The 27,906-nt window shown below is 51.5% G+C and overlaps 2 protein-coding genes and 1 long non-coding RNA gene across 6 annotated transcripts; 1 reads left to right on the plus strand and 2 right to left on the minus strand.

Annotated features, from left to right (window-relative positions):
- Nucleotides 1-1,978: 1,978 nt before the first annotated feature.
- On the minus strand, nt 1,979-13,171 carry ncoa4 (nuclear receptor coactivator 4). 3 transcript variants are annotated; one of them, XM_036126595.1, is made up of 11 exons: nt 13,021-13,171; nt 9,931-10,045; nt 8,707-8,847; nt 6,279-6,370; nt 5,998-6,106; nt 5,845-5,919; nt 5,651-5,776; nt 4,575-5,246; nt 4,274-4,501; nt 4,032-4,124; nt 1,979-2,590 (listed from the first exon to the last, which is right to left on the minus strand). In XM_036126595.1, the coding sequence occupies exons 1-11, from the start codon at nt 13,056-13,058 to the stop codon at nt 2,585-2,587; spliced, it is 1,695 nt and encodes a 564-aa protein (XP_035982488.1). In that variant the 5' UTR covers nt 13,059-13,171; the 3' UTR covers nt 1,979-2,584. The 3 variants fall into 3 exon arrangements, with proteins under 3 accessions (XP_035982488.1, XP_035982489.1, XP_035982490.1); XM_036126596.1 differs by lacking the exon at nt 13,021-13,171 and adding an exon at nt 12,278-12,413; XM_036126597.1 differs by lacking the exon at nt 13,021-13,171 and adding an exon at nt 10,661-10,684.
- A 1,468-nt stretch (nt 13,172-14,639) lies between these two features.
- On the plus strand, nt 14,640-24,125 carry yipf3 (Yip1 domain family, member 3). Its single transcript, XM_036126400.1, has 9 exons — nt 14,640-14,867; nt 16,632-16,853; nt 18,965-19,071; nt 19,143-19,188; nt 19,259-19,351; nt 21,834-21,965; nt 22,043-22,156; nt 22,225-22,348; nt 23,557-24,125. Exons 1-9 carry the CDS (start codon nt 14,802-14,804, stop codon nt 23,676-23,678), a joined length of 1,026 nt encoding a protein of 341 aa, XP_035982293.1. The 5' UTR covers nt 14,640-14,801; the 3' UTR covers nt 23,679-24,125.
- On the minus strand, nt 17,591-19,035 carry LOC118557133. Of its 2 annotated transcripts, none has more exons than XR_004927631.1 (3): nt 18,948-19,035; nt 18,066-18,151; nt 17,591-17,955 (listed from the first exon to the last, which is right to left on the minus strand). It is a non-coding gene; the product is annotated as an uncharacterized LOC118557133 (long non-coding RNA). The 2 variants fall into 2 exon arrangements; XR_004927632.1 differs by having other exon boundaries at nt 17,591-17,958.
- Nucleotides 24,126-27,906: the final 3,781 nt, after the last annotated feature.

The following is a 27,906-nucleotide window of genomic DNA, read 5'->3' on the forward strand; positions in this document are numbered from 1 at the left end:
TCCAGATGTTCTGGACCATCTTTTGGACGTTTGTGGGGCATCAGATTATTACTCCGTTCATTAGTGGAGCAATAATTGCTTCCTACAGGTCGTCGTTTCCAGGGGAGCAGCATTTAGTGTGACACTCAGATGTTCTGGCTGGGTTCTGAACTGCTTCCCCAATGGATCTGGACTTGCTCCAGAACTTTGTAGATCTGAGTGATGGTTCTGATGGGCCCACGCATCACAGGTGGCTTCACAGCACTCCAGTGTATTATATAGCTCAGTGGATAAAAGCCCAAAGATTTGTCCTTGTTTCCTCATTTGTTCGCTTGTTTTGGCAGAAACTGCGTAAGTTTATTCAGAACCACATTAAAGAACTTTTAGTTTTTCTCTTTGCTCTCAATTAAGACCTTTTAAGCAGAATATATAACAATGGTAAAGAGAAACATTTTATTTTAAACATAATTTAACAAACAGGGAATACAGGAGCCAGCCAGCTGATCTGGTTCTGGTTCCTCTGACTGGATCCATCAGAACCAGCCTGGGTCCAGAACCTGTCTCCATGGAGGCTGGGTCCAGCTCTGCAGCGCCACCTGGAGGTGAAGGTCTGAACAGGTGGTTCTGATGGGCCTAAACATGGTTCTGATGGGTCCACGCATGGTTCTGATGGGAGCACGCATGGTTCTGATGGGCCCACACATGGTTCTGATGGGAGCACGCATGGTTCTGATGGGCCAAAACGTGGTTCTGATGGGTCTAAACATGGTTCTGATGGGCCTAAACGTGGTTCTGATGGGCCTAAACATGGTTCTGATGGGCCTAAACGTGGTTCTGATGGGCCTAAGCGTGGTTCTGATGGGCCTAAACATGGTTCTGATGGGCCTAAACATGGTTCTGATGGGCCCACGCGGGCCTGTCTTCTGAGCATCTGCAGTAGCTGTGAGCGCCCAGCAGGAGGTGCTGTCTGCTTCCCTGATCCCCGCTGGGTCCCTTCAGATCAGCGGGTCCAGCTCTGGTTCTGCTGGGCCAGCGGACCTCCCCACAAAGTCCTCCAGATGAACTAATTATGAGGGAAGGCAGCACTTCTGTAAGAGCTCTGCTGATTTTATAACTTTATTCTCATCATCCCACCGCAGGAAGGAGACTCCGCCTCCTGCACCGCCTCCTGCCTCCTGCCTCCTCCATCGCCTCCTGCCTGGTTCTGGGCTCCTGGTCTGAAGATGTTCCGCTATCAGTGGAACACACCTGAGCTCCAGGTCTTCACCTGAAGCTGAGAACAGGAAGGGCAAACACGGGGAGTCCAGCCTGACGTGACGTCACGGCCAGCTGCTGGGAATAACCCCGCCCCCTCAGGTGAGCGGGACCAGCAGGTGAACAACCTGCTGACAGGGAGCACCGGGTTCTCATGTGAGGTTCTGAAGACCCGACCCAAGAACCCTGCGGCAGCACCAGAACCTGACCACTGGTTCTGATGGACCGGTACCACCCAGTCATCTGATCAGGCCCTGCGGCTGTGGGCCGGAGACCCCACGGTCTGTCCTGAGACTGACGTCATCACCGCATATCAGCGGGGCCCTGCTGGTGGGCGTGGCCTGTAAACAGGAAGTTTATCAGAACAGGAAGCTGTCAGGTTGTGCTGATAACGTGTCAGGGTGGAGCGGGTCCAGCAGCAGGTTCTGCCGGTTCTCCTCGGGGCAGCAGAGACGACGGTGGACTTCAGGAGAACCCCTGCGGTTCCACTTGTCCACCATCATGGAGCTTCGGGTCATCTTCAGCACCGGTTCTGAGCACAAACCCACCGGTGGGTCCGACTCGTCCAGTTCTTCAAGCTAACGGGTTAGAAGGTTCTGTAAGGGAACCCGGCTGCTGGCATCGTCCGGTTCTGAGGAACGGGCCACAGAACCGGACGACCCGAGCCGCTGGATCCACCTGACGGCAGGGAGGATGCTGATTGGTCAGCTGACTCGGCTCATAATGATGTCACACACACACAGGATGATGATGTCAGCAACGTTTATTACTGCAGAGAATAAATGAGGTCAAGCCCCGCCCCCAACAAAACAGAAAGGAGGGTCAATAAAAAGCACCAATCACTGCTGCTGTGACCTGGCTGTGTACTCGCTAAGCATCCTGGGAAACGGAGTTCCTCCGGTGAGCTGAACCAGGTGTGACACCTGCAGCCTGGGCAGGAAGTACAGCTCCATGAGGTCAGCAGAAAGAAAGAATAAAAGATTCTCAGATCCATTAAAATTAAAGATAAAGTTCACCTAAAACTACCCCCCCCCCTCAGAGCTCCACCCACACCTGCTGCACCTGCAGACGTCCTATTGGCTAGAAACACACACACATTCAGCGGCTACAGGTATCAGCGAGGCGTGATCACCAATCACTGATCTACGCGGATGTAAAGTGACGAGTTTGAGGAAGTCCAGGTACGCCTCCGTCTGCTGAGGAGGCGGTTCTGGAACCTGGAGGTGGGCGGAGCCTCAAGGTAGAGATGTCACAGGAAGAAGGCGGTGATGTGATCGATGCCGTTGTGCGATCATCAGCGATAAAGTGACTTCCAGAAGAGAAGAAGAAGATCCTCTTCATCACCACGTGGTCACATCTGGAACCAAGCAGGGAGTGGCTGTCACAGGTGTGCTACAGATATGTACTACAGGTGTACTACAGGTGTGTACTACAGGTGTGTCACAGGTGTGCTACAGGTGCGCTACAGATGTGTACTACAGGTGCGCTACAGATGTGTACTACAGATGTGTACTACAGATGCGTACTACAGGTGCGCTACAGGTGTACTACAGGTATGCCACAGGTGTGTACTACAGGTGTGTACTACAGGTGTGTACTACAGGTGTGTACTACAGGTGTGTACTACAGGTGTGTACTACAGGTGTACCACGGGTGTGCCACAGGTGCACCACGGGTGTACTACAGGTGTGCCACAGGTGCGTGACAGGTTTACTACAGGTGTGCTACAGGTGTGTACTACAGGTGTGTACTACAGGTGTGCTACAGGTGTGTACTACAGGTGTGTCACAGGTGTGCCACAGGTGTACTTATGGTGTGCCACAGGTGTACTTATGGTGTGCCACAGGTGTACTTATGGTGTGCCACAGGTGTACTTATGGTGTGCCACAGGTGTACTTATGGTGTGCCACAGGTGTACTTATGGTGTGCCACAGGTGTACTTATGGTGTGCCACAGGTGTACTTATGGTGTGCCACAGGTGTACTTATGGTGTGCCACAGGTGTACTTATGGTGTGCCACAGGTGTACTTATGGTGTGCCACAGGTGTACTTATGGTGTGCCACAGGTGTACTTATGGTGTGCCACAGGTGTACTTATGGTGTGCCACAGGTGTACTTATGGTGTGCCACAGGTGTACTTATGGTGTGCCACAGGTGTACTTATGGTGTGCCACAGGTGTACTTATGGTGTGCCACAGGTGTACTTATGGTGTGCCACAGGTGTACTACAGGTGCGCTACAGGTGTGTACTTATGGTGTGCCACAGGTGTACTTATGGTGTGCCACGGGTGTACTTATGGTGTGCCACGGGTGTACTTATGGTGTGCCACGGGTGTACTTATGGTGTGCCACGGGTGTACTACAGGTGTGCCACAGGTGTGTACTACAGGTGCGTTACGGGTGTGTACTACAGGCGTGTTACAGGTGTACTACAGGTACATTACAGGCGTGTTACAGGTGTGTACTACAGGTGCGTTACAGGCGTGTTACAGGTGTGTACTACGGGCGTGTTACAGGTGTGTACTACAGGTGCGTTACAGGCGTGTTACAGGTGTGTACTACAGGTGCGTTACAGGTGTGTACTACAGGTGTGCTACAGGTGTGTTACAGGTGTGCCACAGGTGTGTTACAGGCGTGTACTACAGGTGCGTTACAGGCGTGTTACAGGTGTACTACAGGTGCGTTACAGGCATGTTACAGGTGTGTACTACAGGTGCGTTACAGGCGTGTTACAGGTGTACTACAGGTGCGTTACAGGCCCGGTCCAGCCATGACGCGAGCAGCTGGCGGTCTCTCACCTGGACTGCCGCTCTGTGCAGCCATTGGTCTTTGTCTCCACCAACCTTCATGCAGGAGAACAGCTCGCAGACGGCAGGAAGACCCAGACGCTCCTGAACAGGAAACAGAGGCAGAAGCAGAACCCATCAGAACCAGAACCCACTGGGCAGAACCCATCAGAACCAGAACCCACTGGGCAGAACCCATCAGAACCAGAACCCACTGGGCAGAACCCATCAGAACCAGGCCCAGGTGACCGTACCTGGGCCTGGCTCCTCTTCTTCAGCAGCCACTTGTCGGCCCCGTCCTCCTCGGCCGGACGGGCCACGCCCTTCGTCTCTGGCAGCACCCAGAGCTCCGGGTCGAGGGGGCGCTGGAAGGGAGACGTGGGCGGAGCCTGGGGCGGCCAGGTGAGCGTCCTCCTCAGGTCCTCGGCTCCTCCTCGGCAGGAGGTGCTGGGGTGGAGCCAGGCCTCCAGGATGGCCTGAACCTGCGGAGGAGCAAACTGTTAACTCCTCCCCCGACCGCTGCTGGGAGCAGCCCAGGCTGTGATTGGCTGTTACCTTCTGCTCCTGCTCCCTGTGGAACGCCGTGGGCGGAGCGTTCTTGCTCACAGGTACGCCGTTCTTGTCGCGGCCCTCCTGCTGCAGCAGCCAGCGGCTCAGCGCCTCCTTCCCACAGTTCTCCTCGCAGACGCAGTCGGCGTAGGCGGAGCACGTCTCGTTGGCCCTGCACGCCTTGCTGAGCGGCGCCACCTGCTGCAGCCACGCCTCCAGGGCGGCGGGCGGGGCGGGGCCGGCGGGGGAGGCGGGGCCGGAGGCGGGCGGGGTCTTCAGGCACTTGAGCTGGCCCAGGTTCTCGATCTCCAGGGCTTTGCTGCTCTGGCAGCAGGAGGAGCAGTCGGAGGCCGGGCGGCTCGCCAGCCACTCGCCGGAGGTCCAGTCCTCCTGGAAGGGCCGGATCACGCGGCGCCAGCGCTCGCCGTCCGACATCGCCACGGCGACGGCGGACGGGGTGATGAGCCAGTCGCTCAGCTCCTCCTCCTCCTCCTCAGAGGAAGCCTGGAACTCTGACTCGTCGATCTTCTCGATGGAGAAGGAGGAGCTGCAGCTGCTGGCGGCCCGCTCCCTGCTCACCTGGTTCTGGTTCTGGTCCTGCAGGAGCCACGCCTCCAGGTCCCGCAGCTGACCCCACGCCTTCAGGAAGTCCATGGAGGCCAGGACTGGACCGGGGGTCTGCCACACACACAAGGTCGGGTTAGGTCCAACAGAACCGCAGCAGAACCAGACAGCTACGAGGAACCCAACAGGTTCTGCTCAGGTTCAACTGAAATGGCTTTTACTGCTGATGGAACCATCAGAACCATCAGAACATGTTCACAGAACCAACAGAACATGTTCACAGAACCATCAGAACCAACAGAACCATCAGAACATGTTCACAGAACCATCAGAACATGTTCACAGAACCATCAGAACCATCAGAACATGTTCACAGAACCATCAGAACATGTTCACAGAACCATCAGAACCATCAGAACATGTTCACAGAACCAACAGAACCAGTCATCTCTGTAACCGGACCAGGCCTGGTTCTGATGGCCAGGTTCTCTTCCAGGTGTGCTGATCCGAGGACTCACCTTGTTCTCCTTGTGCTTCAGCAGCCAATCCTGAGGGTTCTTACTGGACTGATAACCAATCAGAGGGCTGCTATTGGCTGGCCGGCTTCCCAGCAGCCAATCACCCAGAGCCGCCACCTCCAGCTTCTGTGGACACACAGAACCAGTGAGCCCGACCCGGAGGCTCCAGAACCGAAGCTCTGACGCAAACTCACCTGCTGATTGGCTGCAGGGGGACAGCTTTGCACCTGGGCTCCCTGAGGGGCGGAGCTCAGAGACGACACCTCCACCTGGGGGAGAGAGCACACCGGGTCAGCACCAGAACCACCAGAAGCTCATGCAGATCACCTGACGCAGACCGCCGTTACCTGAGCAGTGATGCTGCCAAAGGAGGTGATGGCCTGCCTCAGAGAGCGCGTGTCGGCATGGAAGCCCATCTCAGGTGTTTCCTCAGGTGTGAGGCTCAGAGAGGACAACCTGCACACACCAGGTAGAAAACAAACGCACCCTGTGGTCACAGAGCCTGATTGGTCCGCCGTGTTGAACACGCAGCAACGCAGAACTCAGCCGGCTGAGCCTGAACACAGCAGCGTCTGCCTACAGGTGAGCAGCCTGCAGGTGAACCGCCTACAGGTGAGGGTGTGCTTACTTCTCCATGCAGCTGGTCAGCTGGTTGTTGAGGTCGTTGCTGCTGGTGGCGCTCTGCAGCTGGCAGGCGATGACGTCAAACTGGCCTCTGAGCTGCAGAGCAGAGAAACAGCCAGTAAGGACACCAGGAGGGAGGCAGGTTAACGAGGCAGGTTAACGAGGCAGGGTAACGAGGCTGGGTAACGAGGCAGGTTAACGAGGCAGGTTAACGAGGCAGGGTAACGAGGCAGGTTAACGAGGCAGGTTAACGAGGCAGGGTAACGAGGCAGGGTAACGAGGCAGGGTAACGAGGCAGGGTAACGAGGCTGGGTAACGAGGCTGGGTAACGAGGCTGGGTAACGAGGCAGGTTAACGAGGCAGGTTAACGAGGCAGGTTAACGAGGCAGGGTAACGAGGCAGGGTAACGAGGCAGGGTAACGAGGCAGGGTAACGAGGCAGGGTAACGAGGCAGGGTAACGAGGCAGGGTAACGAGGCTGGTTAACGAGGCTGGTTAACGAGGCTGGTTAACGAGGCTGGTTAACGAGGCTGGTTAACGAGGCTGGTTAACGAGGCAGGTTAACGAGGCAGGGTAACGAGGCAGGTTAACGAGGCAGGGTAACGAGGCAGGTTAACGAGGCTGGGTAACGAGGCTGGTTAACGAGGCAGGTTAACGAGGCAGGTTAACGAGGCTGGGTAACGAGGCTGGGTAACGAGGCTGGGTAACGAGGCTGGGTAACGAGGCTGGTTAACGAGGCTGGTTAACGAGGCAGGTTAACGAGGCAGGGTAACGAGGCAGGGTAACGAGGCTGGTTAACGAGGCTGGTTAACGAGGCAGGGTAACGAGGCAGGGTAACGAGGCTGGTTAACGAGGCTGGGTAACGAGGCAGGGTAACGAGGCAGGGTAACGAGGCAGGGTAACGAGGCAGGTTAACGAGGCTGGTTAACGAGGCTGGTTAACGAGGCAGGTTAACGAGGCAGGTTAACGAGGCTGGGTAACGAGGCTGGGTAACGAGGCTGGGTAACGAGGCTGGTTAACGAGGCTGGTTAACGAGGCTGGTTAACGAGGCAGGTTAACGAGGCTGGTTAACGAGGCAGGTTAACGAGGCAGGTTAACGAGGCTGGTTAACGAGGCAGGTTAACGAGGCAGGTTAACGAGGCAGGGTAACGAGGCTGGGTAACGAGGCTGGGTAACGAGGCTGGGTAACGAGGCTGGGTAACGAGGCTGGGTAACGAGGCTGGGTAACGAGGCTGGGTAACGAGGCTGGGTAACGAGGCTGGGTAACGAGGCAGGTTAACGAGGCAGGTTAACGAGGCTGGGTAACGAGGCTGGTTAACGAGGCTGGTTAACGAGGCTGGTTAACGAGGCTGGGCACCGAGGCTGGGCAACGAGGCTGGGCAACGAGGCAGGTTAACGAGGCTGATTAACGAGGCTGATTAACGAGGCAGGGCAACGAGGCAGGGCAACGAGGCAGGGCAACGAGACAGGTTAACGAGGCAGGTTAACGAGGCAGGGTAACGAGGCTGGTTAACGAGGCTGGTTAACGAGGCTGGGCACCGAGGCTGGGCAACGAGGCTGGGCAACGAGGCAGGTTAACGAGGCTGATTAACGAGGCTGATTAACGAGGCAGGGCAACGAGGCAGGGCAACGAGGCAGGGCAACGAGACAGGTTAACGAGGCAGGGTAACGAGGCAGGGTAACGAGGCTGGGTAACGAGGCTGGTTAACGAGGCTGGGTAACGAGGCTGGGTAACGAGGCTGGGTAACGAGGCTGGTTAACGAGGCTGGTTAACGAGGCTGGTTAACGAGGCTGGGCACCGAGGCTGGGCAACGAGGCTGGTTAACGAGGCTGGTTAACGAGGCTGGTTAACGAGGCTGGGCAACGAGGCTGGGCAACGAGGCTGGGCAACGAGGCTGGGCAACGAGGCTGGGCAACGAGGCTGGGCAACGAGACAGGTTAACGAGGCAGGTTAACGAGGCAGGTTAACGAGGCAGGTTAACGAGGCAGGTTAACTGTCCTCCAGCAGAGGGTTACCAGGTAAAGGTCCTTTAACAGCTGAAATCTTTAGAATATTTAGTCAGGCATTAACTCGTTCTATTTAGCAGTCGTTTAATTCCTTTATCGACGTCTACGTTCTATTTAGTCGTTTTTTAATTCCTTTATCGACGTCTACGTTCTATTTATTACATTAAATTAAACGTTTAATTCCTTTATTGACGTCTACGTTCTATTTATCTGTCTAGAAATCTGAGAAATGAAACCAGTCTATTATAGATATTCTGCTTTAAAAGCTTCGCTCCAATAACAACATGACGACACGCCGTCATCAGAACCAGGACCGGACCGCCTGAGCCATCAGACGAGGAGGAGCGGCGTCTGTAGGGCGGTGCCAGCAGACGTCTCTAGGCCACAGGTGATGAGAACCAGGAGGTTCTAGGAGGTTCTAGTTACCCGGTGCAGCTGGTGCAGCTGGTGCTGCAGCGTCTCCGTCTTCAGCTGCTCCAGCAGCTCGATCTGCCCCAGCAGCCACACCTCCCTGCAGCGCAGCGCCTCCTGCTGGCGGCTCACGCAGCTCTGCAGCTCCGAGCGCACCTGGGGGGACAGGTAAGCTGACGTTAGGCCCGCCTTCTGGTACCGCCTTCTGGTACCGCCCTCTGGTACCGCGCTCTGGTACCGCCTTCTGGTACCGCCCTCTGGTACCGCCCTCTGGTACCGCGCTCTGGTACCGCCCTCTGGTACCGCCTTCTGGTACCGCCCTCTGGTACCGCCCTCTGGTACCGCCCTCTGGTACCGCCCTCTGGTACCGCCCTCTGGTACCGCCCTCTGGTACCGCCCTCTGGTACCGCGCTCTGGTACCGCCCTCTGGTACCGCCCTCTGGTACCGCCCTCTGGTACCGCCCTCTGGTACCGCCCAGAGAACCGGAGCAGCGGCTGCTCAGAGGATCCGGGCGTACTGGAGAAACCTGAGCCTAGCAGAGAACTTTGAAGGAACCGGTTCTGAAAGAAGATCTGAGACGTTCCACCAGAACATCTGCTCCTGGACCGGGACATCCACAGAGCCAGAACCGGCACAGCAGAACTGATCCGGCTCTGATCCTGGCCCAGGTTCTGGTGGAATCCTCCCGGGCCAGGAGGGCAGCAGCTTACCCTGATCCAGAGAGCTTCCTCCGACCAGAACCAGGCTGAGTCGTAGCTGGAGAGGGACAGCGCGGGTCCAGACGGGTCCAGACGGGTCCAGACGGGTCCAGACGGGTTCTGACGGGTCCAGACGGGTTCTGACGCTCAGCTGGTGTTCCTGAGCCTTTATAGTGCAGTCGGACCCGCCCAGTCGGGCTCTGGCCTGCTGACTCAGCCCGGGGATAATGGAGGGTTCTGACCGCAGCAGCTGGTTCTGGTCGGCCCGCTAACACTCAGACAGTGAGTCAGCCCTGAGGGGATGAAGCTGCGGTTCTGGTGGCTGCAGCAGAACAGAAACGGCACCGGGCTGATCCAGGATCAGCAGCTGAGGCTATTTATACCCAGCGCTCAGCCGCCTGGTTCTGAAGGAGGATCTTCTGGTTCTAAAAGGTTCTAAACGATGCAGACCTGGGGCCACTCTTCTGAACGGTTCTGAACGGTTCTACAGGGCGACCCAGAAGCGGCGGTAACCTAGCAACAGGACGGCTGGACACTGACCTCTCTGGCGTTGTCCCTCAGCTGCTGCTCGGCCTTCAGAACCGAGCCGACGGCCAGGTCCAGTTGGTCCTGGGCCTGCTGGACCAGCTTCAGGCCGCTCACCGCCGGAGACATCCTGCAGAACAACACAGAACACCGGGTCAGAACCACAACCACAACCAGAACCAGAACCACAACCAGAACCAGACATGGAGAAGCAGCGTTTAGTTCCTACACTCCACTGATCTGGAACAAACTTCCAGAAAACTGGAAAAGTTCTGAAAGGGTTCCTTTAAATTAATTCAGGATTTTAACTGTTCTAGTTAAACGGTTCTACCAGAACATCTTTACCTCTGTAGTCCAGCTGATTATAATGTTTACTTTTAGTTTCTATTCTCCATCTTCTATTTTGTTTCTACTTGATTTGATTCTGTCTATAAATAAATCAGCCTTTCTGCAGAACCAGAACCTTCTAGAACACAGAGCTGTTGCAGAACCAGAACCTTTAGAACACAGAGCTGCTTTGTGAACCAGAACCTTTAGAACACAGAGCTGCTGCAGAACCAGAACCTTCTAGAAGACAGAGCTGCTGTGGAACCAGAACCTTTAGAGCACAGAGCTGTTGCAGAACCAGAACCTTTAGAACACAGAGCTGCTGTGGAACCAGAACCTTTAGAACACAGAGCTGTTGCAGAACCAGAACCTTTAGAGCACAGAGCTGCTGCGGAACCAGAACCTGAGAAGAACTTGCCTCTGAGCTGCTGCACCCAGACCGGGTCAGAACCCGTGCTCAGTTAACCAGAACCATGAGAACAAAGGTTCCCCTGACTCAGGTGTTTGTGCAGAGCGGAGCTTTGTTCTGCGGGCCGGGTCAGAGCCGGCGGCTCAGAGCGTCATCAGAACCGCAGCGCTGACTGTTGTCAGAGTGGGCGTGGCCTCTGGGCGTGGCTGCAGCCCTATCAGCAGGCGGCGCCGCCCAGGTTCTGATAAGCAGCAGGCGGACCTCAGACCTGGTTCTGGTTAAAGGAACCGCACCGTTAGCACAGCCTGAAGAGTGGCAGTGATGCCCAAATAAGGACGGCCGGTTCTGGTTCCTGCAGGTTGGTGTTCCACTGACCAGAGACCAGGGGGGGGGGGGGGGATGGTCCATAGAAACATTTATGGACCTTCAGAACCAGGACAAACGTGACGTCTGTCTGGCCAGGCTCTTCCTGCTGCAGACCGTCACAATAAAAGCCCCCATAACAGCTCATTTCCACTCCCTGACTAAAATAATAATAATAATAATAATGATAATAATAATAATAATGATAATAATAATTATTATTATTATCATCAAAAATAATAATAATAATAATAATTATTATTATTATTATCATCAATAATAATAATAATAATACAATTAATAATAATAATGATAATGATGATAATAATAATAATAATAAGAAGAAGAAACTGGAAATAAGACTACCCCCCCCCCTCTATTTCTAAACTAGGTTCTGGTTTACCAGAACCTAGATGTTCTGGTCCAGCAGAACAGCTGCTCATCTAACCAGAACCCTGATGTTCTGGACCAAGAGAACAGACAGGAGAACCGGGCCGGGCCTGGAGAACAGACGGGACGCCGGCACAAGGAGAACCGGGCCGGGCCTGGAGAACAGACGGGACGCCGGCACCAGGAGAACCGGGCCGGGCCTGGAGAACAGGCTGGCCGTGCCGGCACCAGGAGAACCGGGCCGGGCCTGGAGAACAGACGGGCCGTGCCGGCACCAGGCGGTGCTGCTGCCTCAGCAGATCACGAGCTGACGGCTCACAGAGTTCCGTGTTGTTGGACACCCGACACCAGAACCTCTGGAACCAGGACACTGGACCTCCAGAGGTTCTGTCCGCCTCAGCTGATCAACAATCAATGCTGGTTCCACGTCACCGGCCTGTCGGGGGACTTTAAACCCCTGAATATGGATCAGAGCCATCAGTCCGGGCTGAGCCAGCAGAACTCGCTGTTCCCAGCAGTCAGCTGATCCAGAACCAGGCAGAACCACAGACCCGGGCTCCTTTCTCTGGTCCCTACAGCTCCTGGTTCTTCTGGTTCAGCGTGTCTGACAGTCCGGCTCCATTTCATCTGTCTGGATCTTTCCAGAACCAGACAGAACCAGCCAGAACTCTGCAGGCCTCTGGGGTTAAAGTCCTGCCCGCAGCAACATGGCCGACGAAGGCTCGGTTCGTCCATCCAGCAGAACCTCTCACACCACCGAGAAGCTAAACTAACCTCCAGATTACAATCTGAAGACTGGATTCTGGTTCCGCTGCTCTCAACGCGGACCTTTAATCTGAAATGTGTCGGAACCAACCGGGATTAAACTCTCACCTCGTTGTTCTCCTCCTCAGACAATAACAGCTCCGTCTCGCACAAAACGGCGCTGTTCTCGCGATATCCTGCAGTAAGCGCTCCCACGGCTCAGAAGGACGCCATTACTGCCTGCAGAGCCGCACGTAGGCGCCACATATAGCGGTGGGAGGGGGGAGGGAGGGGGAGGGAACAGCTACACAGCGGAGTGGTAAACACAGCAGGGGGAGGGCGCTGCCGCCCTGGAACAGCCAATGAGCTGCTGGGTGGGGGAGGGCCCGGAGCTGGCGGCCAGTGTAGGCGGCTAGCAGCAGGCCGGCTCCCGGCACCAGACCGAGGCTTCCCCGTAAAGAGGTAGCGGAACCACAGCTGACCGCCATGTTGTTTCACATGAGGCCCAGTAAGCAGAAAGCGAAGGCTTCACCTGGCCAGAACTTTGGCTCACTTTGACTGGGTCAGAACCGACACTGTCCACCAGAACCCCGCTGACCCGGCCGTAAACAGCCCCTCTGACGTCAGAGGTGGGTCGATAAAACATCAGAACCAGCGACCCGAGCCCGGATATTAACAGCTCACAATCAGTCATGTGACGACAGTCCGCGCCGATTATTCAATGAAGGTTTAAACGGAATAAATGTGATTAATGTTAAAAATTGGTCTTTTAAAGCAGCTTTTGTCCAGAACATGAATGTTCCCCGCTCAGAAACAAACGCTGATCTGATCTAAAGAACCCACTCAGTGACTAAACTGCCGGCTCCACTCACCGCGTGGCTTTGCTCTGCAGTTTGGACCTGGACGTCATACACAATCCGAACCGGTTCGGTGTCGTAGCAGCCTCCAAAACCGATCGGTGAAAGCCAGGCCAGCGTCTCGGCGAACCGCAATTATGTCACTGCGTCACGGAAAAACAGCAGCCAAGTATCGCGATAACTGGAAGGAAGCTCTCGTCGGTGGGGAAGCGGCGCGAGTCTGCCCCCTGCTGGTGAAGAGGAGAAACACCACGGCTCGGTGTGTGAAGGTGCTCCAAAAATACAAAAAAGTCGATTAAACACATGATCAAATGGGATAGAAATGTAGTTTATTGTCCCTCAGGAGCAAAATCAGGTGTACCGGCAGTGAATGACAGGCAGGTGGAAACATGTGGATTCACACAGAGGTTACGACATAAGAGAGATTGTTCAGTCAGGACATTTAAAAGATAAGAAAAAAATGCTCTACAATTATTAAATATAGCATACTCAGATTATAGAAAGTTAATCTGAGTAGGGTGTTAAAATGCACAAACTGTGCTTGTTTGTTTATCGATCTATCTATCTATCTATCTATCTATCTATCTATCTATCTATCTATCTATCTATCTTAGATATATAGATATAGATATTAATATTTATAAAACATTTCCAAGAAGTTAATAAACTACAAGATTTGATAAGCAGTTTTCTGGATGAGTTTAGAAAGAGCCTTGAGATGACGTGATGTGAAATGGCGCTATAAAATTGAATTTATCTGCTTTTTCAGAGGTTCTGCAGCAGAACTGGCCTGAAGGAACATCCTGAGGTCACACCTTCTGTTTTCTGCCTGAAACAATAAATCTAAACAAGTGAACATCGTCCAGCCCAAGAAAGCATGGATCAGAACCTCTAATGCTGTATCCTGTTCCATCAGACTGCAGCCCATCAGAATCACTTTATGAATAAGCTAAAACAAACTGGCTTGACCCGTTAGGAAATATAACCCTTAAAACATGCACAGAACAATTAAAGCCTTACTAAAATGCAGCAACAAAATGTTTAAAATAATAAGAAAACATTCAGAGCAAGAACCTCCTGACATTGTTGCTTTTAGAGTTTTCAGTGAGTCAGAAAATGAGCCAGAGAAATGTCTTCTGACGGGTTCTTTGTGAACAGAAAACCTGCTGAATGGTTCTGGTCGGCTGGGTTGTTGCTGACAGCAGAACCAGACGTCTGTTATCTCAGAGTTGGTTCTGAACTTTCTGTCCTGGGAACACGGCGGTGGAACTGAAGATCAGAACTTCAGTAGTTCTGGTTGCTGACGTTCTGTCTGAGGCCCGGTTCACTTTGTGCTGCTGTGAGAACCACATGAGGACTGGTGTTTTCTCAGGCTGGGCCGTGCAGAAACTCTCAGGTCCAGTTAATCCTAATCCTAATTTACTCCTGCATTAATGTAAAATGACACCGATGCATTAAAGTGACCACTTTGCGGCGCTGCTGTCCATGAACTCTGTGGATCTCTGTGGGACCTGCTGGTGCAGCTGACCCACAGAACTGGAAAAAAAGACCCGAAGAGCTGAACGGAGAGCCGAAAGAACCGAATCTCACAACAAGACCGGAAGTCCCACCCGAACCGAAACCTCGCGATATCTGCAGCCTCCACGCAGACTGCGTGACGTCAGCCTGGGTAGGAACAAAAACATCGACTGTGATCGGTTCCAGTCCGGCCTTGAGCCCGTCGCAGGTCCACCGGTACCAGAACCACCGTCTGTCCGAACTCCGTGACCCGGAGCTGCTGCTCCTGTAGCGCCACTATGTCTGCCGGAACCGGGAGCAGGAACACGGAACCGTGGGGAGGGTTCGACGACCACCTCATCCAGGTGAGTCAGACCGGTACACGGACACGGAACAGGTGACCCGGAGGTGGTTCTGTCACTAACTAGCAGGTTAAGTAAGCTCTTTGAGGGTTAACCAACCAGAACCCATGGTTCAGGTGGGGAAACAGACAGGTGACTAACCAGGATGTAACTAACCAGGATGTAACTAACCAGGACATAACCAACCTTAATATAACTAACCTCACTGAGGATTAACCAACCAGAACCCATGGTTCAGGTGGGGAAACAGACAGGTGACTAACCAGGATGTAACTAACCAGGATGTAACTAACCAGGACATAACCAACCATAATATAACTAACCTCACTGAGGATTAACCAACCAGAACCCATGGTTCAGGTGGGGAAACAGACAGGTGACTAACCAGGATGTAACTAACCAGGATGTAACTAACCAGGGTGTAACTAACCAGGACATAACCAACCATAATATAACTAACCTCACTGAGGATTAACCAACCAGAACCCATGGTTCAGGTGGGGAAACAGACAGGTGACTAACCAGGATGTAACTAACCAGGATGTAACTAACCAGGACATAACCAACCATAATATAACTAACCTCACTGAGGATTAACCAACCAGAACCCATGGTTCAGGTGGGGAAACAGACAGGTGACTAACCAGGATGTAACTAACCAGGGTGTAACTAACCAGGATGTAACTAACCAGGATGTAACTAACCAGCAGCAGGTAAACCAGGTAATCTGGATGAACCCACAGGAAGCGGTGGTTCTGATTGGTTCTGATTGGTTTCTGCTCTCAGAACCTTTACTCTTCTGGGTCTTAGATGATCTTAGAACTTCATCAGGTTCTCCACAGGTTCTAACTTTGTCCCACCTGACACCAGCCAGCAGAACCTGGGCCTGAACCAGGGCTGCTTCTAGAGCTGATCCGGTTCTGTGTGAATCTGGTTCTGTGTGAATCTGGTTCTGTGTAGATCTGGTTCTGTGTGAATCTGGTTCTGTGTGAATCTGGTTCTGTGTAGATCTGGTTCTGTGTAGATCCGGTTCTCTGTCTAGATCCGGTTCTGTGTAGATCTGGTTCTGTGTGAATCCGGTTCTGTGTGAATCCGGTTCTGTGTAGATCTGGTTCTGTGTAGATCCGGTTCTGTGTGAATCTGGTTCTGTGTAGATCTGGTTCTGTGTAGATCCGGTTCTGTGTGGATCTGGTTCTGTGTAGATCCGGTTCTGTGTGAATCTGGTTCTGTGTAGATCTGGTTCTGTGTAGATCCGGTTCTGTGTAGATCTGGTTCTTGTGAATCTGGTTCTTGTGAATCTGGTTCTTGTGAATCTGGTTCTGTTTGAATCTGGTTCTGTGTGAATCTGGTTCTGTGTAGATCCGGTTCTGTGTAGATCTGGTTCTGTGTGAATCTGGTTCTGTGTGAATCTGGTTCTGTGTAGATCTGGTTCTGTGTGAATCTGGTTCTGTGTAGATCTGGTTCTGTGTAGATCTGGTTCTGTGTAGATCCGGTTCTGTGTAGATCTGGTTCTGTGTGAATCTGGTTCTGTGTAGATCCGGTTCTGTTTCTATGTTCTCTGGGCCACTTATGGGAATGTTTTATGTGATTAGGATCTGACCACATCAGACCAGAACCCTCTGAGTGTCAGAACCGGACCAGAACCATCCATGTGTCTGCTCCAGCCTGACCCCCAGTGATTGGCTGAATGAGCGAGGCTCTGATTGGCTGAATGAGCGAGGCTCTGATTGGCTGCTGACTAATTGGTGCTGTGACGGTTCTGCTCAGGGCGGCGGCGGTTCCGCCGTCATCGACATGGAGAACATGGAGAACATGGACGACACGTCGGGCTCCAGCTTCGAGGACGTGGGCGAGATGCACCAGAGGATGAAGGAGGAGCAGGAGGTGTCCGAGGAGGCGGCGGCCGCCGAGGACGACGGCGCCGATGAGGGAGAGTTCCTGGGGATGAAGGGCTTAAAAGGTCAGCTGGGACGACAGGTGGCTGACGAGGTGAGTGCTTCCTCAGACCGACCAATCAGAGCTGCAGCTACAGGCGTGGTAGAGTCAGAGAGTCAGGCGCCGCCACAGAGCGTTGAACTCGCACACACCTTTACCCTGGAGGTCCTCCCTGCTCCCCCCCGCTGTTACCCTGCCTCACGTGGCCGTTCTGATTACCTCTGCAGGGTTATACGCCGTGTGTGGCTCACCTGAGCCTGCAGGTGTGGCTCACCTGAGCCTACAGGTATGGGTCACCTGAGCCTGCAGGTGTGGGTCACCTGTAGGCTCAGGTGTGGGTCACCTGAGCCTGCAGGCGTGGGTCAACCTGAGCCTGCAGGTGACCCACACCTGAGCCTGCAGGCGTGGGTCACCTGTAGGCTCAGGTGTGGGTCAACCTGAGCCTGCTGGTGTGGGTCACCTGCAGGCTCAGGTGTGGGTCACCTGAGCCTGCAGGTGAGCCACACCTGAGCCTGCAGGTGTGGGTCACCTGAGCCTGCAGGCGTGGGTCAACCTGAGCCTGCTGGTGTGGGTCACCTGCAGGCTCAGGTGTGGGTCACCTGAGCCTGCAGGTACACCTGAACCAGGGCTGGGTATCAATCAAAAATGGTCGGTACCGGTACCGGTACTCGATATGGGTTCCTGAACGATACTTTGTTGGATACCAGTTTTATAATATCAATTCTAAGAAAAAGAATTACACAACATAATAAAGTACAAATGTTGAGTTTTATTTTTAGCTCAGATTTTTACATTCAAAGCATTTATTACATAAAAATATATTTTCAGTGCAAACAAGTGAGTGTCTGAAGCTCACTGTGACATCATGAGGACCTTTTTATTTAAAATTAACATGTCTGCTTTCTCAGGAGACAAAGCAGCCCGCTCCTGGCTGATAATGTCTCCAGCAGTAGAAAATGTACGCTTGCAGAGAGCTCTGGCTTTTTATAAAAATAAAATAGATGCCAACAATTTATTTTGTTATGGAAAATCAAATAGTGGGGAATGGGATGTCTTTGTATGGTCTTATCTGACCAGTGGTGCTACTGCAGCTCCACAGTCTTCATCAGAGGAGACCATCATGGTGACCAGCTGTACCTTCAACCTCCTGCTTCATCTGCTGGGCCCAGAAAATGACAACTTTATTCAATAGATTATGATAGGAGTCATATAAACACGTCTACATTTGAAGAGGAATAAAAGTTATCAATGAGAAAAAACACACACCTGTTGTGAGGTTCTAGTCATGAGCTCCTCCTCTGTTCTGGTCCACACTTCATCGCCTACTTTCATCCTGAATGTCGGGTCTAAGGCTGTGAGGAGATTATAAAAATAAAAGTGAAGATAAGGTTAGCTGTTTAACCAGCTGACCCAATGGATGAGCAGATTTTTACAAGCTAAGTGTTATCTGTTAATGCTAGCTTTTGATTTAGCTAGCTACTACACAGTAATAAAATAAGGCTACATGCTAACGCGTGGCCAGGTGTGTATTTCCCCTGGGTGACGCAATCACGTTTAACGTTACAGCCAATCACCAAAAGACGAGGCATGCTTTGATACTCCGTAAAACCGAAGCATTTGGGTCGGTGCCCAGCCCTAGTAGAACCGCTCACTCCCATTTTACCGGGTTAACCTCCACCGTTCTACGTAGAACACGTTCTACAAAACGGAACTTTCCCAACACTTCCTAACACAGCGGGGATTCAAACCCAGGGACACACCTGTCCATGACCTGGACTGGACCACAGAGGAACTGGCTGCTGGTTCTGGTGCTACCATGACTGTGGCAGGTTAACTTAACCAGTTACCCTCTGACCCAGAGACAGCACCACACACCTGGTGAGCTCCAGCTCTGCATCGAGCTTACCTGGACCCCACAGAAAACCTGTGGATGAGCTAATTAGTTAACGAGCTGACCTGGAAACAGGCTGATTGGTTAACGAGCTGACCTTGGAAACAGGCTGATTGGTTAACGAGCTGACCTGTTAATCCTCTTTATGCTAACAACGCAGTAAACCGCCTCGCTCTGATAGATCCCTACTCACCTGTTCCCTCCTTGTGAAAGCTCCATGTGAAAGCCCCTCCCCCTCTGCAAACAACTTGTCTCACCTGTGTTCCACCTCCAGGTGTGGCAGGCAGGGAAGCGGCAGGCCTCCAAAGCCTTTAACCTTTATGCCAACATCGACATCCTGAGGCCGTATTTTGATGTGGAGCCGTCGCAGGTGCGCAGCAGGTAAGAGGTCCACTTCCTGTTTCTTGTCAGCTGCTTCCTGTTCTGACACTAAAAATGGCACCTCCCCTCAGACTGATGGAGTCTATGATCCCTGTCCGCTTGATCACCTTCCCCCAGGTAAGCTCCTCTCTGTAACAACGGACAGGTAAGAACAGGTGCAGGTGTGACGCCTCTGTTTCCTCTGCAGAAGGTGGCAGGTGAGCTTTACGGCCCGCTGATGCTCGTCTTTACCCTGGTGGCCATTCTGCTGCACGGCATGAAGACCTCCGGGACCGTCATCGTAAGGACACACAAACATAGACTCTGGGGTTACCTGTGTTTACCTGCGTCTACCTGTGTTTACCTGTGTCTACCTGTGTTTACCTGTGTCTACCTGTGTTTACCTGTGTCTACCTGTGTTTACCTGCGTCTACCTGTGTTTACCTGTTTACCTGCGTCTACCTGTGTTTATCTGCGTCTACCTGTGTTTACCTGCGTCTACCTGTGTTTACCTGCGTCTACCTGTGTTTACCTGCGTCTACCTGTGTTTACCTGCGTCTACCTGTGTTTACCTGTTTACCTGCGTTTACCTGCGTTTACCTGCGTCTACCTGTGTTTACCTGCGTCTACCTATGTGTACCTGTGTTTACCTGCGTTTACCTGCGTGTACCTGCGTCTACCTGCGTCTACCTGTGTTTACCTGCGTCTACCTGTGTTTACCTGCGTCTACTTGTGTTTACCTGCGTCTACCTGTGTCTACCTGCGTTTACCTGCGTCTACCTGCGTTTACCTGCGTCTACCTGCGTTTACCTGCGTTTACCTGCGTGTACCTGCGTGTACCTGCGTTTACCTGTGTTTACCTGCGTCTACCTGCGTTTACCTGCGTTTACCTGCGTCTACCTGCGTTTACCTGCGTCTACCTGCGTTTACTTGCGTGTACCTGCGTTTACCTGTGTGTACCTGCGTTTACCTGCGTGTACCTGCGTTTACCTGCGTGTACCTGCGTTTACCTGTGTCTACCTGCGTCTACCTGCGTCTACCTGCGTCTACCTGCGTCTACCTGTGTTTACCTGCGTCTACCTGCGTTTACCTGCGTCTATCTGCGTCTACCTGTGTTTACCTGCGTCTACCTGTGTTTACCTGCGTCTACTTGTGTTTACCTGCGTCTACCTGCGTTTACCTGCGTCTACCTGCGTCTACCTGTGTTTACTTGCGTGTACCTGCGTTTACCTGTGTGTACCTGTGTTTACCTGCGTGTACCTGTGTTTACCTGTGTCTACCTGTGTTTACCTGCGTCTACCTGTGTTTACCTGTGTCTACCTGTGTTTACCTGTGTCTACCTGTGTTTACCTGTGTCTACCTGTGTTTACCTGCGTCTACCTGTGTTTACCTGCGTCTACCTGTGTTTACCTGCGTCTACCTGTGTTTACCTGTTTACCTGCGTCTACCTGCGTCTACCTGTGTTTACCTGCGTGTGCCTGTGTTTACCTGCGTCTACCTGCGTTTACCTGCGTCTACCTGCGTTTACCTGCGTCTACCTGTGTGTACCTGTGTTTACCTGCGTCTACCTGTGTTTACCTGTTTACCTGCGTCTACCTGCGTGTACCTGTGTTTACCTGTGTTTACCTGTGTCTACCTGCGTGTACCTGTGTTTACCTGTGTTTACCTGTGTCTACCTGTGTTTACCTGCGTCTACCTGTGTTTACCTGCGTCTACCTGCGTCTACCTGCGTCTACCTGCGTCGACCTGCGTCTACCTGCGTCTACCTGCGTCTACCTGTGTTTACCTGCGTGTGCCTGTGTTTACCTGCGTCTACCTGCGTTTACCTGCGTCTACCTGTGTTTACCTGCGTGTACCTGCGTTTACCTGCGTGTACCTGCGTCTACCTGCGTTTACCTGCGTCTACCTGCGTTTACCTGCGTCTACCTGTGTTTACCTGCGTCTACTTGTGTTTACCTGCGTCTACCTGTGTCTACCTGCGTTTACCTGCGTCTACCTGCGTGTACCTGCGTGTACCTGCGTGTACCTGCGTGTACCTGCTTTTACCTGTGTTTACCTGCGTGTACCTGCGTTTACCTGCGTTTACCTGCGTCTACCTGCGTTTACCTGCGTCTACCTGCGTTTACTTGCGTGTACCTGCGTTTACCTGTGTTTACCTGTGTGTACCTGCGTCTACCTGCGTCTACCTGTGTTTACCTGCGTCTACCTGCGTCTACCTGTGTTTACCTGCGTCTACCTGTGTTTACCTGCGTTTACCTGCGTCTACCTGCGTTTACCTTCGTCTACCTGTGTTTACCTGCGTCTACCTGCGTGTACCTGCGTGTACCTGCGTGTACCTGCGTGTACCTGCGTGTACCTGTGTTTACCTGCGTGTACCTGTGTTTACCTGCGTGTACCTGTGTTTACCTGCGTCTACCTGCGTTTACCTGCGTCTACCTGCGTTTACCTGCGTCTACCTGCGTGTACCTGTGTTTACCTGCGTGTACCTGCGTCTACCTGCGTTTACCTGCGTCTACCTGCGTCTACCTGCGTTTACCTGCGTCTACCTGCGTCTACCTGCGTTTACCTGCGTCTACCTGCGTTTACCTGCGTTTACCTGTGTGTACCTGTGTTTACCTGCGTGTACTTGTGTTTACCTGCGTCTACCTGTGTCTACCTGCGTCTACCTGTGTTTACCTGTGCGTCTACCTGTGTTTACCTGTGCGTCTACCTGTGTTTACCTGTGCATCTACCTGTGTTTACCTGTGCGTCTACCTGTGTTTACCTGTGCGTCTGACCTGCAGAGGGAGGGAACCCTGATGGGAACGGCGATCGGAACGTGCTTCGGTTACTGGCTCGGCGTCTCCTCCTTCATCTTCTTCCTGGCTTACCTGGTCAACGCCCAGATCACCTTGCTGCAGATGCTCTCCCTGCTGGTGGGTACCGCCGCTTCCCTACCCTTTGCTACCTGTCAGCATGATGTGTGACATCACTTCCTGTGTCTCGTTGCCAGGGTTACGGTCTTTTCGGTCACTGCGTCGTCCTCCTGGTCAGCTACAACATCCACTTCCACTTCCTGTTCTACGGCCTTTGGCTCCTGATCGGAGGACTGTCCACGCTGCGCATGGTAGGACCACATTTCCCATCAGCCACTGGGGCGCTTCCTGTCCGGACTCACCTGTGCGTGTCTCCCAGGTGGCGGTTCTGCTGTCCCGGACCGTGGGCCAGACGCCCCGCCTGCTGCTGTGTGGGATGCTGTCGCTGCTGCACATGAGCTTCCTGCTGTACCTGCACTTCAGCTACCACCGGATCCTGGAAGGTCAGAACAGAACCAGAACCACACCAGGGTCAGAACAGAACCAGAACCAGAACCACACCAGGGTCAGAACAGAACCAGAACCACATTAGGGTCAGAACAGAACCAGAACCAGAACCACACCAGGGTCATAACAGAACCAGAACCACATCAGGGTCAGGACAGAACCAGAACCACACCAGGGTCATAACAGAACCAGAACCAGAACCACACCAGGGTTAGAACCAGAACCAGAACCACACCAGGGTCAGGACAGAACCAGAACCACATTAGGGTCAGAACAGAACCAGAACCACACCAGGGTCAGAACAGAACCAGAACCAGAACCACACCAGGGTCAGAACAGAACCAGAACCACATTAGGGTCAGAACAGAACCAGAACCAGAACCACACCAGGGTCATAACAGAACCAGAACCACATCAGGGTCAGAACAGAACCAGAACCACACCAGGGTCAGGACAGAACCAGAACCACACCAGGGTCATAACAGAACCAGAACCAGAACCACACCAGGGTCAGAACAGAACCAGAACCAGAACCACACCAGGGTCAGAACAGAACCAGAACCACACCAGGGTCAGAACAGAACCAGAACCACATTAGGGTCAGAACAGAACCAGAACCAGAACCACACCAGGGTCAGAACAGAACCAGAACCAGAACCACACCAGGGTCAGAACAGAACCAGAACCACACCAGGGTCAGAACAGAACCAGAACCAGAACCACACCAGGGTCAGAACAGAACCAGAACCACATTAGGGTCAGAACAGAACCAGAACCACACCAGGGTCAGAACAGAACCAGAACCAGAACCACACCAGGGTCAGAACAGAACCAGAACCACATTAGGGTCAGAACAGAACCAGAACCACACCAGGGTCAGAACAGAACCAGAACCAGAACCACACCAGGGTCAGAACAGAACCAGAACCACATTAGGGTCAGAACAGAACCAGAACCACACCAGGGTCAGAACAGAACCAGAACCACATTAGGGTCAGAACAGAACCAGAACCAGAACCACACCAGGGTCATAACAGAACCAGAACCACACCGGGGTCAGAACAGAACCAGAACCACATTAGGGTCAGAACCACTCAGCAACAGACCTACAACCCGGTCAGAACCGGTAACCAGATGTTCTGCAGGGAGGTTCTGCAGGGAGGTTCTGCAGGGCTCTCTGATGTTCTGCTCTCTGCTGTTCCAGGGCTGCTGGACTCCCTGGAAGGACCCAACCTGGCTCCCATGGAGAGGGTGGCCCGCGACGTGCCTGAGGTGACGCTCAACCTGACCACCAGGAGCCTGGGGGGCCTGGTGAGGGCCCACTGAGGGCCCACTGAGGGCCTACGAGGGGGCCCACTGGGGGCCCACTGAGGGCCCACTGAGGGCCTACGGGGGGCCCACTGGGGGCCCACTGAGGGACCACTGAGGGCCTACGGGGGTCCTGGTGAGGGCCCACTGGGGGCCTACGGGGGGGCCCACTGAGGGCCCACGGAGGGACCACTGGGGGCCTCCACGACCTCTACATAAACTCTGATGAGCTCACAGTGCGGTTCCCTCTGAGCCGGACCTGCTCTCCATCCACAGAACCTTCTCATGTTGATCTGATCACCGGTTCTAGGACCTTACTGGAGTTTCCTGTTATTATTTTATTAGCCAGCGCTAACCTGCTATCATCCATTAGTCCCATGTTGTGTTTGAGGGAGTCAGAAACTGTGGGAAATCCCAGCTTCTCTGTTCACTTCTCTAAAAAACTCAATAAAAATCTCCCATTGACTCGTTTCTCTGCTTCCTCACCGGTCCATCTCGTCCTGGGCTGTTGGTTCTGTTCTGGTCCGGTACGAAGACAAGAGGAACCACATGGTCCCTGTGTGAGTTCTGTGGGACTCTGTTTCCCTCCCACGGTCCAGAACCATTCCTGGTACCGTGGCAGTAAGAATTTAATTATTTTCTTGTTCTCTGCCTGGGTGTCAAGCGCAGTTGTCTGGTTAAGCCAGCAGGGGGCGTAACACAATGACTGAGTCCACTAAAATGACCAAAAATGGTCACGACATCATTCAAACTTTAAAAATCAGCATAACATTCCTGCTTTCAGTGGCAGCTGGCCCATAGGGGGCGCTCTGGCGCTGCCCTCCCTAGATGTGGAGGGGAAAAGTTAAAATATATATAGATTTTAAAAGTATTATTAATGTTTTCACTTAATAGTACGTGGCTACATGTAATAAGAATCATTAAAACACTTCTACTGATTGACTATCATTTAACAGTGCATTTCCACCAACAGAACGTATCATTTCTCTTCTTCTACACTTGTGGGGCTGTGACTCAAGAAGCCCTACAAGTGTAGTGAAATAACCAATCGTATACTGTTGCTAGGGAAGATTTATAAATATTTGGCCAATCAGCATCGCCAAAATGAATGGCTTTGGGGCTCCTGGAGTCGTAGCCCTAGTTGCATAGTGATAGGTGCACTTCACGCGTGACGTCACGAGCTACATCCGGGTCACGGTGGCCGGCAGAAACAGAACTGTTCTCGCTTACCAGTGTGACTAAACGGGTGAATTAGAGCGTACTTTTAGTTTATTTTTGGGATCTAAACAATGCCTATGACTGGTTGCACACAGAGGCATTCCAAACCGTCGGATGTACGTTTCTGTCGTTTACCGAAGGAGGAAGAAAGAAGAAAGAAATGGATAATTTCAATGAAAAGGATGCAGTCAGACAATCCCAATGGACTGGGGGAGCCACGGAGCGCGGAACCGGTAGGGCCTAACCCTATCCCGCCGCCCTACCTACTTTTGATGATCAAACATGTAAAATAATATATAGAAATAAAATAAAATTATTCAATAGCTATTTTTTCAAATGCACAGTAGTCTATGGCAGCAGCATCATTCTCCAATGAGAAAGCGATAAATCATCCCATCTAAAAATGTATTGGCTGATTGTGTCATGTGATCTAAACAAAAGTTTTCCCACACAATTGCTAGCCACCTCTGTGCTGCTTATGACCGCTACTTCGTTAGCTTCGTTAGCTTAGTGTTAGGTTTAAACACCAAACATCTTATTCAGCAACCTGCACAAAGAAGACACAGAGAATCAGTTAAGTTTGACTTGCAAGGAGAGTGCTCAGTTACAATCAATTCAATTCAATTTATTTATATAGCGCCAAATCATGAAACATGTCATCTCAAGGCACTTTACAAAGTCAAGTTCAATCATATTATACAGATTGGGTCAGATTATACAGATTGGTCAAAAATGTCCTATATAAGGAAACCAGTTGATTGCATCAAAGTCCCGACAAGCAGCATTCACTCCTGGAGAAGCCTATAGCCACAGGGAGAGTCATCTGCATTGTACATGGCTTTGCTGCAATCCCTCATACTGAGCAAGCATGAAGTGACAGTGGGAAGAAAAACTCCCCATTAACGGGAAGGAAAACCTCCAGCAGAACCAGAACCGAGCTCAGTATGAACGGTCATCTGCCTCGACCGACTGGGGTTACAGAAGACAGAACAGAGACACAACAAGAGAGACAAAAAAGCACAGAAGCACACATTGATCTAGTAATCTGTTCTACATTAGATGGTAGTAGCGGGTGAGCCGTCTTCTCTGGATGATGTCACAGTTAACAGAACTTCAGACCAGGTGTACCTACTATGAAGAAAAAGAGAGAGAGAGCAAAAAGTTAAAAGTTGAAATGACGACAGTCATTTCAATGTAATACAATGCAAAACTGGAGAACAGTAGACTGAAGAACAGTAGAAATCAGTAGAGTGAGAAAATTAGACCCTGATGTCCTCCAGCAGCCTAGGCCTATCACAGCATAACTATAGAGATAGCTCAGGGTATGAGCCACTCTGACTAGAAGCTTTGTCAAAAAGAAAAGTTTTAAGATTAGTCTTAAAAGTAGACGGGGTGTCTGCCTCACGGACCAAAACTGGGAGTTGGTTCCACAGGAGAGGAGCCTGATAGCTAAAGGATCTGCCTCCCATTCTACTTTTAGAGACTCTAGGAACCACCAGCAGACCTGCAGTCTGAGAGCGAAGTGCTCTGTTAGGAACATACGGGGTAATCAGAGCTCTGATATATGATGGAGTTTGATTATTAAGGGCTTTATACGTTAGAAGAAGAATTTTAAATTCTATTCTTGATTTAACAGGAAGCCAATGAAGGGAAGCTAAAATTGGAGAAATATGATCCCTCTTGTGGATTTTCATCAGAACTCTTGCTGCAGCATTTTGGATCAGCTGAAGGCTTTGAACTGCATTTTGTGGACTTCCTGATAGTAAAGAATTACAATAGTCCAGCCTTGAAGTAACAAATGCATGGACTAGTTTTTCAGCATCACTCCTGGACAGAATGTTTCTAATTTTGGCGATATTCCGGAGGTGAAAAAAGGAAACTCTGGAAACCTGTTTAATATGGGATTTAAATGACATGTCTTGGTCGAAAACAACACCAAGATTTTTAACTTTATTACCAGAGGCCAAGTTAATGCCTTCCAGATTAAGTGATTGATTAAGAACTTTATTTTTTGAAGACTCTGGCCCAAAGATTACAACTTCTGTTTTGTCAGAATTTAGATGCAGGAAATTTAAAGTCATCCAGCTTTTGATGTCATCAAGACATGACTGCAGTCGGAGTAACTGATTGGATTCATCAGGATTTATGGATAAATATAGCTGAGTGTCATCAGCATAACAGTGGAAATTAATCCTATGCTGTCTGATAATTTTGCCAATCGGAAGCATATATATAGTAAATAGAATTGGTCCAAGGACTGAACCCTGTGGTACTCCACAGGTGACCCTAGAGTTTGAGGAAGATTTATTATTAACATGAACAAACTGGAATCTGTCCGACAGATAAGATTTAAACCAGCCTAATGCTTTCCCTTAATCCCTACAGTATGCTCAAGTCTTTGTAGGAGAATATTGTGATCAACTGTATCAAATGCAGCACTGAGATCTAACAGGACAAGTATAGACACAAGTCCATTATCTGAGGCCATGAGAATATCATTAGTGACCTTCACCAGAGCTGTTTCAGTGCTATGATGAGCTCTGAAGCCTGACTGAAACTCCTCAAGTAGGTCATTACTTTGTAAATGTTCACAGAGTTGATTAGCAACTACTTTCTCAAGAATTTTAGATAAGAAAAGAAGATTAGATATAGGTCTGTAATTTACTAACTCATCTTGATCAAGAGATGGTTTCTCAAGTAAAGGTTTAATAACAGCTACTTTAAAAGCCTGTGGTACATATCCATTTACCAAGGGTAGATTAATCATGTCCAAAACAGGGCCACTGATCAATGGGAATACCTCCTTAAACAACTTGGTTGGGATTGGGTCTAACATACAGGTAGAAGGTTTAGATGAAGCTAAAATTTTAGATAGCTTAGAAAGCTCTACTGCTTTTAAACAGTTCAGACACTGCGCAGGTTCTAAGGATTCCTCCAACGCTGCCTCACTTACTGAGGACGAGGTAATCATGTTTGGGAGGATGCCAATTATTTTATTTTTAATGGAATCAATTTTATTTATGAAGAA

Source organism: Fundulus heteroclitus, chromosome 22, assembly GCF_011125445.2.
Source record: "Fundulus heteroclitus isolate FHET01 chromosome 22, MU-UCD_Fhet_4.1, whole genome shotgun sequence".
Lineage (NCBI taxonomy): Eukaryota > Metazoa > Chordata > Actinopteri > Cyprinodontiformes > Fundulidae > Fundulus > Fundulus heteroclitus.